We start from the raw sequence: 10,976 nt of genomic DNA, 5'->3' as shown, positions 1-10,976 counted from the left end.
GCTTCAAATTTTGGAGCAGAAAATGGAGAAAGGACAGCTGAGAGCCTACAAAGCTCACTGCTTGATCTTACCCTTTCCGAGCCAAGGCCACATTAATCCGATGCTCCAATTTGCCAAGCTTCTAGATCACAAAGGAGTGAGAGTCACACTCGTGACGACTCGCTTTCTCTACAAGACAATGCACAGCTCAGGATCGAGTTGCGCAGCTTGGGAGACCATCTCCGATGGCTTCGATGATACTGGGAAAGGGGACACAAAAATAGACATCTATTTGGAGAGGTTCCGGCAAGTGGGGTCAAAACATTTGGGCAAGCTTCTTGAGAAGCTTTCGAATTCAGGGTCCCCCGTGGATTGTGTTGTCTATGATGCATTCATGCCTTGGCCTTTGGATGTTGCCAAGAAGCTTGGAATAGCGGGGGCAGTTTTCTTCACTCAGTCTTGTGCCGTTGACAATGTCTACTACCATGTCCACAGAGGGCTGTTGAAGCTTCCTATTGCTGATGGTCAGTCTCAAATTTTGCTTCCCGGGTTGCCAGCGCTTGATCCTTTGGACTTGCCATCGTTTGTTTCGGATTGTGGATCTTACCCAGCTGCCTACAGAGTGCTTGTGGGTCAGTTCTCGAATGTCGACAAAGCTGATTGGGTCCTGTGCAACACATTTTATGACTTGGAAGTACAAGTGAGTACATTGTGAAGTTCTCTCACTCATTTTTAGTCACAGTTCCATAGCTTTGATTTGATTAATTTTTAATTAGTTCAAGTATAAATTAATCTAATTGTTATTAATTTTTCTGCTTAGGTGGTGGATTGGATGGCTAAGCTTTTGCGATTGAGGACCGTTGGACCAACTATACCGTCCAACTACTATAAGCGACTCAAAGATGACAAAGAATACAGTGTCAACCTCTTCAAATCAGACAATGATGCATGCATAAAATGGCTAAACGAGAGGCCAAAAGGTTCCGTAGCTTATGTATCGTTTGGCAGCCTAGCAAAACTCGAAGATGAACAAATGGAGGAGCTGGCTTGGGGCTTGAGGAGGAGCAAAAGTAGTTTCTTATGGGTGGTTAGAGAATCAGAAGCAACCAAGGTCCCAAAAGGGTTTATCGAGGAGACATCCGAGAAGGGTTTAGTGGTTTCGTGGTGCCCCCAAATGGAGGTTTTGGCTCACGAGGCGGTTGGATGCTTCGTCACACATTGCGGTTGGAACTCGACTTTGGAGGCATTGAGTTTGGGGGTTCCGATGGTGGCATTGCCACAGTGGAGTGACCAGTGTACGAATGCCAAGTACATTATGGATGTGTGGGAAGTAGGGGTTAGAGCTCCAACTGATGAGAAGGGGGTTGTAAGACAAGTAGTACTAAAACAATGTATAAGTGAAGTAACGGAGGGGGAGAGAGGGAAGGAAATACAGAAGAACACTGCGAAATGGAAAGAATTGGCCCGTAAAGCTGTGGAGGAAGGTGGAAGCTCTGACAAAAACATTGACGAGTTTATTGCAAAACTGCAGACCCAAAGCTAGTGATGAAACCTGACCCCTGTACCCATCTTTCCCTTGTATTTTTGTTGTTTTTGTTTCTAGAATAGTAGAGTTTATCTCTTCTCTTGTTTATGTATTTTTTTTATTATTTTTTCTTGTATTATGAGGAGTTCGGTTTATATCCTCCCACTTAAGTGTATTTTTTTTTCGTTATCAATAAAATTTTCCTCGTATTGTCGAAATTATTCTAAAAAAAAAAGCTAGTGATGAAGTCCAACAAAATCGAATTTTATAATTATCTTGGTTTGTAGCAAAAGAATCGAATATATGTGTTGGTCCAACTCAACCTTAGGTCTCAACTTATGTAAGAGTTGCACTAAAATCATATCCTAATCGAGCCGATCATAGAATCATTTGACCATAGGCTAAAAGATATCTTTTTTTTTTTTTTTTTTACATAAAATCCATCTCTAATAGAGATTTGAGTCAAAATACCATGGGACCTACCGGGTTCAAATCCAGCCATACTTAGCCAGCCACCTCCCTCTCCGACGTATTCCTGCCATTCTTCTTCCCCAAAACCCAACCTTCCTTCTTCCCCATACCCAGCCTTCCTTCTTCCCCAAACCCCCAACAAAGATGTCTTTGTCTAATTAACTTAGAGAATTAATTAAAGAAAAAGAATGATCCCCAAACCCCATGTTAAGTTTTCACATCAATGATGGGGTAAAGATAAGTCAAAGTTGGAATAATCACCTTGGTTTCACGTCATTGAATTTGTTGGATGGTCACACACGGTTCTTTTCACATCCAAAACAATCATCTTGTTTTTCTCAATGCCTATATGCCCCACACATTGCAGACGCATATCCAATGCATGCATGAAGACCATGCATCCAACAACTCTAAGCAAACCCCATGTTGATATATTCACCCGTAACCATGCATGAAGGCCATATGACAAGATGGAATCCAACTACAATCTTGTTTGGATAAAAAAAATCTATTTGTTGATTTAATTAAACTCCAAGATAACTACTCTGATAGATAATAACTGGATATCGTCGGAGAGGGAGGTGGCTGGCTAAGTATGGCTGGATTTGAACCCGGTAGGTCCCATGGTATTTTGACTCAAATCTCTATTAGAGATCGATTTTATGTAAAAAAAAAAAAAAAAAGATATCTTTTAGCCTATGGTCCCATGATTCTTTGACCAGCTCGATTAGGATATGATTTTAGTGCAACTCTTACATAAGTTGAGACCAAAGGTCGAGTTGGACCAACACAAATATTCGATTCTTTTGCTACAAACCAAGATAATTATTCAATTCGATTTTGTTGGACTTCATCACTAGCTTTTTTTTTTAGAATAATTTTGACAATATGAGGAGAATTTTATTGATAAAGAAAAAAAAGGCACACTGAAGCAGGAGGATATAAACTAAACTCCTCATAATACAAGAAAAAAATGATAAAAAAAATACATAAAGAAGAAAAGACATAAACTTTACTATTCTATAAACAAAACCAACAAAAATACAAGGGAAAGATGGGGACAGGGGTTAGGTTTCATCACTAGCTTTGGGTCTGCAGTTTTGCAATAAACTCGTCAATGTTTTTGTCAGAGCTTCCGCCTTCATCCACGGCTTTACGGGCCAATTCTTTCCATTTCGCAGCGTTCTTCTGTATTTCCTTCCCTCTCTCCCCCTCCATTACTTCACTTATACATTGTTTTACTACTACTTGTCTTACAACCCCCTTCTCATCAGTTGGAGCTCTAACCCCTACTTCCCACACATCCATAATGTACTTGGCATTCGTATGCTGGTCACTCCGCTGTGGCAATGCCACCATCGGAACCCCCAAACTCAATGCCTCCAAAGTCGAGTTCCAACCGCAATGTGTGACGAAGCATCCAACCGCCTCGTGAGCCAAAACCTCCATTTGGGGGCACCACGAAACCACTAAACCCTTCTCGGATGTCTCCTCGATAAACCCTTTTGGGACCTTGGTTGCTTCTGATTCTCTAACCACCCATAAGAAACTACTTTTGCTCCTCCTCAAGCCCCAAGCCAGCTCCTCCATTTGTTCATCTTCGAGTTTTGCTAGGCTGCCAAACGATACATAAGCTACGGAACCTTTTGGCCTCTCGTTTAGCCATTTTATGCATGCATCATTGTCTGATTTGAAGAGGTTGACACTGTATTCTTTGTCATCTTTGAGTCGCTTATTCAAGTAGTTGGACGGTATAGTTGGTCCAACGGTCCTCAATCGCCAAAGCTTAGCCATCCAATCCACCACCTAAGCAGAAAAATTAATAGCAATTAGATTAATTTATACTTGAACTAATTAAAAATTAATCAAATCAAAGCTATGGAACTGTGACTAAAAATGAGTGAGAGAACTTCACAATGTACTCACTTGTACTTCCAAGTCATAAAATGTGTTGCACAGGACCCAATCAGCTTTGTCGACATTCGAGAACTGACCCACAAGCACTCTGTAGGCAGCTGGGTAAGATCCACAATCCGAAACAAACGATGGCAAGTCCAAAGGATCAAGCGCTGGCAACCCGGGAAGCAAAATTTGAGACTGACCATCAGCAAGAGGAAGCTTCAACAGCCCTCTGTAGACATGGTAGTAGACATTGTCAACGGCACAAGACTGAGTGAAGAAAACTGCCCCCGCTATTCCAAGCTTCTTGGCAACATCCAAAGGCCAAGGCATGAATGCATCATAGACAACACAATCCACGGGGGAACCTGAATTCGAAAGCTTCTCAAGAAGCTTGCCCAAATGTTTTGACCCCACTTGCCGGAACCTCTCCAAATAGATGTGTATTTCTGTGTCCCCTTTCCCAGTATCATCGAAGCCATCGGAGATGGTCTCCCAAGCTGCGCAACTCGATCCTGAGCTGTGCATTGTCTTGTAGAGAAAGCGAGTCGTCACGAGTGTGACTCTCACTTCTTTGTGATCTAGAAGCTTGGCAAATTGGAGCATCGGATTAATGTGGCCTTGGCTCGGATAGGGTAAGATCAAGCAGTGAGCTTTGTAGGCTCTCAGCTGTCCTTTCTCCATTTTCTGCTCCAAAATTTGAAGCTTTGCACGGAAATGTGTTTGAATATTTAGGTGAAAATGTAGAAGCCAATTATATAGGAGGAGCAAGATGTAGTGCACAATCGGTCCACGAAACTACAAATGTTGATTCCTTGGCAGGCAAGTCACATTTTTACACATAGGATAATTTGGAAGGTTCTTAGTTTTGAACCAAAGCAATTTGGATACGTCTCTTCTTTTTTTTCTTTTTTTCTTTTTTTGTCAAAATCTGGATACATCTCTTTGATGCATATTAAAAGGTCCAAAAAGAGAAATATGGTTCTTGAAAACCTATTCAAATCAAGAAAAAGAAAAGTTATGTACTCGTTGCCGTAATTAAAAAATGAAATAAAATAAAATAAAATAAGTTATTGTGAATACTATTTTTCATCGACTAGGCGACTTTTCTAGTTTTGATTTTTGGTTTTCTTTTGTTTTATCTTAATTCTGTTTCTTAGTTTTGCTTTGATTTGTTCAATCTAATGACTAAAGAAAAGAATGGCATGCAGAGAGAGAGAGAGAGAGAGAGAGAGAGAGAGAGAGAGAGAAGTGTATTGAAACCATTTTTCAAATATAATTGTTTTAGTCTTTCGGGGTTAACGTTTTATATAGTGCCAAAAACATAAACCAATAATATAAACAATCATTTCAAATTAAGCAAGTGAAGATGTTGATTGATCAATAAAGAAACAGGAATTTCTCCTAGGACCATGTTCATTGACCAAAAACCGTAAGCACGTATACTTAAAAGAGAATAGCGAAGTAGCATGTAAGAGCATCTACTATTCAAGATGCAAAAGAGATGCAGAGCCGGTTTAAAATTGCTTTTGGAATGACTAAAAACGCTTTCATTTGCATTTGGTAGAAAAACAAAGAAGTGCTTTTGGCTCGTAGAAGCGCTATTTCTAAAGAAGTACTTATAAAAAATATAGCATCATAAATATAAACACACACAAAATATCAAATCCAAAATTTACATCTCCAATTAAGTTCATCTCACGGGAGCAATAACAACATTCATATTTTTCACATCAGGAGTAGGGAGATGGTCTTGCTGACTAAGAATTAGACACAAAAGAATGTCGGATGCACTTAGAGCCACTTGGTAGAATTAGACACAAAACAATGTTGGATGCACTTAAAGCCACTTGGTTCCACATTCTTTAATTTTCGTGCTAAGGCTCCCTCACGAGTTACAATTGTAAGGAGAGAATTATTGAGGACAGGAGATGGGGGATTTACGAATGTTAAAGATGCCGAGACTTGAAGTTGGTAAGAGAGTGAGATTATTCTTTAACAACATCAGACTACAAAACTAAAGATTAATGACAGACTTTGAACATTTGGTTCGATTCAGTCTAACGACAATATTACCTAAAAGTTTATAACTGATCGAAAAGAATTGAGTCAAACAACCCTATGTGCATGGTACTAATTGAAACATCGTATATGAAAACCATATCACCTTAGCACTAGCAGAAACTTGTAAGAAAATAAAACAATGCAGCAGAACAGCTTATATGCACATGAAGATCAAAAGGTCATCAACGTAACAATTGTGGATGCAAATTTCCGCCTTCTTCTTCTTGAATGAAAGTGCACTTGCAAAACAATTAACACCTTAGGTCAAGGCCAAGAGCCTCACGCACCCACAATGAATTTGGGGGGGGTGGGGGGGGGGGGGGGGGGGTGGGGAGGGGAGGGGGTGGGGTGGGGTTGGCTTTGGCCGAAGAACCTCTGATGCCAAAGTTAGAATTTGAGGAAAAAGTGTTCAGAGAAATTTGGAGAATTTTGCAAGAGAGTTGAAATTAGGTTTTTGGAGAAATGGGGTGGTATTTATAGGGGTGGCCGGCCCTTTTGGAGAGATAGGAACTGGCCACATATGGTGGCTTTTGTGTGTAATTGCAAGATATTATGTCAACATAATATCTTGCAACCAATTAGGAAATTAATTAATTAATTAGGGAATTAATCAATTAATTTAGGTAATTAATCCTATTTTGAATGAAAAATTGAAGGTTACCTTGTGGGGAGGATTTGATGAGGATAGATGAAATAGGTTTTGAATAAAAACCTATTTTGATCACTTTTGACCTTGATTGTGCCATGATTGTCTGCTGCTTGCGCGTAGAAGTTCTGGTGTGTCTCGAGGGTAATATTGTCCTTTTTCACCCCAAAAGTACATGTGTCACCTCCATAATTTTCTTGATTAGTTTTTACTCCACAAATGTCCCACAACTGCTGGGCTGCTCACAGGAAATGGCAGCAGCTGTAGAGATCTCTAGCTTTGATGCAGATTCTCACTTGGGCTTGGAATTAGATTCTTCTAGGAAAAGGAAATAAATCGCCTCCAAAGCCTATTTAAGTCTACCTTAAGTAGGGGATTAAATCAACTTCGGAGGGCAATTATTTGTCCCTACAAGAAAGAGAGAAAACTAGAGGATATTTGTTCTCCCTCCCTTAGCACTCTTCTTTGCTTGCCCATGCAAAGAACCGTCTTTCGTTGATTTTTTTTTTGTCTTTTCCACGCCGCACCGATGTTAGAAGAACTTAATTCTCCTTGTCTTCTTCTTGGGTAGTGCTGTCGCAGGGCAGCTGTCGAGGTGGTGCGGCACATCGGCTGACAGAGGCCAGGAGTTGGCTTGGCATAGGCCAAGGAGGTGGTGTGGCAGGGGCCATCGCTTATGTTTCTTGGCTTGACTGTAGCCAAGGACTGGCTCAGCATGGACCGAGGAATTGGCTTGGGCTACCTTGTCTAGGCTGGTTACCAAAAATAAGGAAACTGCTTGAGTTTGATTTCTCAACTGTCGTAGATAGAGCAGTCAACGATGGAGCTGCCAAGATCGGAGCTGTTGAAGATGAGGTATCGAATGAACGAATTATTGAGTGCAAAGTTGCTACTACCCCTTGACCATTCGCTGCCTAGTTGGTCTTTAAGCATTCGATCTTTTGAGCTATGTGGCATTCTCGCACTAGAAAGCATACCCATATGGGTGTCGGAGAATTGGTTTACCCTATCGCACTGGAAAACAATTAGTTTATCTTCTTGCACTGGAGAGCATACCCAAATGGGTGTCGGGAAATTGGTTTACCCTCTCGCATTGGAAAGCTTACCTAGATGGGTGTTGGGGGATTGGTTTACGCCTTTTCGCACTGGAGAGCAATTAGTTTACCCTCTTGTACTGGAGAGCTTACCCAGATGGGTGTTAGGGGATTAGTTTACCCTCTTGCACTGGAGAGCATGAAAGTCGTTGTCATGAGTGCAGCTGAGGGAAGTTGGACTGCTGGACAACTGAAATAATCCTCGGCTAGTGAGGTCTTGTTTGACGATCTGCTTGAGACTTCGAGTTACTTGTGGAACTCACGTAAGTTCAGACTTTCTTCAAGTATTGTGCCATCGTTAGATGTTTCATCATGTGCCATTCTGAGGCTTGGTTGGTGATCAGTTGAAAATCTGAATAAATTGCAAGCTTCTTCACCGCTAAGTCTTTCGCTAGGAGAGGTTGCTAATAAAGCCTTGTGTTCTACTCCGTCGTTGGATGCTTTGAAATTTGAAGTGTCATGGGCTTGGTCGGCGCAATTAGGAGCCTTAGGGCGAGATCGACAAGGCTGGTAGCTGTGATGCAAGATCACCATGGTTAGGAGCCATGGTGATAGATTAAGGACTGCCGGAAGCCGTGGAAGGTAGGCACAGTTAGGAGCCATGGTGGCAGATCTAGGTCCAGCGAGAGTCGTGGAGCAGATAGGCACAGTTTTGTAAGCAGAGCTAGGGCTGGCTTGGGCTAGGTTGTGCATATCAATTGGACTACTAGGTCCATGATGCTCGGCTACTAATGATGTGCTGCTTCAGTATTGAATCATTTAGAGTGTTGAGAACAAGGCCTGCCCTCGGTTCTTGGTAGTTGAGTGGTGTGTCTTTCTGGTACTCGTTTGCCCCTGGCACGTCATTAGGCTGAGTTGCTACCTTTGTTGGAGCAGAAGCAATCTTTGTATTCGACAATCTATGTGGAATAGTCCCGTCTGCTCAACCTTGTCATTGAAAGGTGACCTGCTTATCTTGGTTATGTCTCATTGGAGTGCCTTGTCAGTAGCTTTGTTGCATTGGACATCGCGTAATCGTTCGGTGAAGAGCCTCTCTACTTCTTCCTAAATTTGCCTTTGTTAGGGTGGCAGAGCTCTCAGCTGCCCTCGATCTTGACCTGCTGGTTTAGGCTGCTCTTTTATATGTTCGGCTCGTCTATGCCATGACTGCGATGTATATGGTACATTCTTAGCAGGCGAGTGAATTTCTCACATGCTACCAATTAAACTTGAGTTAGATTGAGTAAATGCTTTTCTTCGTCCGTCATGCTGCCTACTCCGATGTGAGGTAGATGATGCTTCTTGCGGGCATAGCCACGAATAAACACTTCGCTTGGAAGGTTGCTCATGTTGATTATCGGAGTGTGACCTAAACCATGAATATATACTAGTTCGTGGGCCTAACCGAGAGTGCACGTTCCTCCACATGCTAAGACGAAAGTATACGCTATCTTGGGGGCTCAGTCGGGAGTGTACACTACCGAAATGCTCGGTTTATGGCTGGTCAAGTGGCTGCTTGTCGGGACGCTGTTAGAGAGGTTCTTCGCCTGCCCTTACCTACTTTGGGACACCTCATTAGGGGCATGTTGCATCTCGATGTGTTGCAAAAGCTGATTCACCAAGGTCGTTTGTTGTGTGAGGGTGCTTGTGAACTCTATAACTTGTTGAGACAAGTGTTTTTCTCTATTTGGGTTGGAAGAACTTGGATGGAATGCGTCTCCTTAAGTAGTGGAAGTGAAGTGGACTCAACGTGCGAGATTTAAGTTGGAAAATGTCAATTTCGCGGATGAATAGGGTGAAAATGACCCCCGGTTCAATCATCGGCCCAGATATTTGAGCCGAGATGGTTGAATCAGTCTTGGACCAGCTTGGGCTGCTTGGGACACCATGGGAGTAGGTTGCGGCAAGCGTGCATGTTGGTCCTTGGCTCAGCTCAGAAACGCGCTGGCCGTGGGCCCTTGAACGTTGGGCTGCTTCTCATACCGCAATTGCTTGGGCTTGCGTTACTGAGGTAGTGGCTTAGGCTGGCTCGCGTTGGGCCTGACTTGGCTACTTTGTAGCGTGGGTTACAGATTGGGTAATGTGCCAAGTGGACAAGGCTTGGGCTTGTGCTGCTGGGGCAACAGCTTGTAACCCTTCGCTACAAGCCTTGATTTGTACCGATCTACACTTATATCTGCAGTGTTTTGATCTTGTACACCTACTTGACACCAATAACCTTTTGATTTGGTGGGAGTTTTGTCAACTCCTAAGTGTCATTCTTCTCAATGGCATGGATTTCTTCCTCCACGGATGTTCTCCAACATCTTTTTCCACATCATCATTGAATGAGAGAGGCTTGTGGTCTGCATACAAGCAGAAAATGTTGGCCACTTCTTTTTTTTCTTGTCTATATATCTCGGTGAGACTTTTTAACATCACTGGAGTTGAGTACCACTCTTTGTAGTTCTATGCAATGAAGTTGGTATGATTGATTAAGCAGGTTGTTGCTTAAGCTTAACAGGTGGTACAACTTCATGTTCTTCAAAACTAGTGGAAACAATCTTCTCTTACTGACTTCTTTGTTGTTCCACTTCCATGTCACTTCCTCACTAAAGATGACATCTCTACTAACTACTAGTTTGCCAGTTAGTGAGTTGTAAAGCTTGTATGCCTTGGACTCTTCACTATAGCCCACAAACACACAATTATCACCTCGATCATCGAGCCTCCTCCTTTTGGCTTCTGGAACTTGAGCATATGCAACAGATTTAAAAAACTCTTAGGTGTGCAACATTCAGTTTGTATCCACTCCAAGCTTCTTTTGGTGTTATCTTCTTGACACTCTTTGTTGGACATAGATTCAACAAATAAATTGAACAAGCTACAACATATGCCCACAATTTTTTTGGCAAATCGTTCTCCTTAAGCATGGACCTTGTCATGTCAATGATGGTTTGATTCTTTCTCTTGGTTGTCCCATTTTGTTGTGGGGTATAGGCAGTAGTCAGTTGATGCCTAATTCCTTGCTCTTTGCAGCATGCTTGGAAAGCATTGGAGGTGTATTGTCCACCTCGATCTGATCTCACAACCATAAGCTTGTGGTTGCTTTCAGCATCTGTGAGTGCCTTAAACTCCTTGAAAACTCTCAAGGCAGCCGACTTCTCCTTGAGAAAATAAACCCACGTCTTTCTATTAAAATCATCAATGAAAGTAATAAAATATCTATTACCTCTATATGACATGGGATCTAACAGACCATATATATTCGTCTGCACCAACTACAATGGTGCCTTTGCTCTCTATTCTTCACCAATATGAAATGAGAGCCGTGTTTGCT

General features: G+C 42.1%; 2 protein-coding genes across 2 annotated transcripts; one reads left to right on the top strand and one right to left on the bottom strand.

Annotated features, from left to right (window-relative positions):
* On the top strand, positions 1-1,522 carry LOC137730309 (mogroside IE synthase-like). Its single transcript, XM_068469378.1, has 2 exons — positions 1-679; positions 800-1,522. The coding sequence occupies exons 1-2, from the start codon at positions 23-25 to the stop codon at positions 1,520-1,522; spliced, it is 1,380 nt and encodes a 459-aa protein (XP_068325479.1). The 5' UTR covers positions 1-22.
* Positions 1,523-2,881: 1,359 nt separating this feature from the next.
* LOC137730152 (mogroside IE synthase-like) lies at positions 2,882-4,581 on the bottom strand. The gene is made up of 2 exons (XM_068469218.1): positions 3,902-4,581; positions 2,882-3,781 (listed from the first exon to the last, which is right to left on the bottom strand). Exons 1-2 carry the CDS (start codon positions 4,556-4,558, stop codon positions 3,056-3,058), a joined length of 1,383 nt encoding a protein of 460 aa, XP_068325319.1. The 5' UTR covers positions 4,559-4,581; the 3' UTR covers positions 2,882-3,055.
* Positions 4,582-10,976: the final 6,395 nt, after the last annotated feature.

This window comes from Pyrus communis, chromosome 3, assembly GCF_963583255.1.
Source record: "Pyrus communis chromosome 3, drPyrComm1.1, whole genome shotgun sequence".
Taxonomy (NCBI): domain Eukaryota; kingdom Viridiplantae; phylum Streptophyta; class Magnoliopsida; order Rosales; family Rosaceae; genus Pyrus; species Pyrus communis.
This window is presented reverse-complemented; position numbering and strand designations above follow the sequence as displayed.

What these genes read in the sequence shown, in the direction of transcription:
- LOC137730152 (XM_068469218.1), bottom strand. Translation starts at nt 4,558, where the DNA reads ATGGAGAAAGGACAGCTGAGAGCCTACAAAGCTCACTGCTTGATCTTA. An exon ending in TTTATGACTTGGAAGTACAA is followed by an intron (nt 3,782 to 3,901) that starts GTGAGTACATTG and finishes TTTTCTGCTTAG; the next exon opens with GTGGTGGATTGGATGGCTAA.
- LOC137730309 (XM_068469378.1), top strand. Translation starts at nt 23, where the DNA reads ATGGAGAAAGGACAGCTGAGAGCCTACAAAGCTCACTGCTTGATCTTA. An exon ending in TTTATGACTTGGAAGTACAA is followed by an intron (nt 680 to 799) that starts GTGAGTACATTG and finishes TTTTCTGCTTAG; the next exon opens with GTGGTGGATTGGATGGCTAA.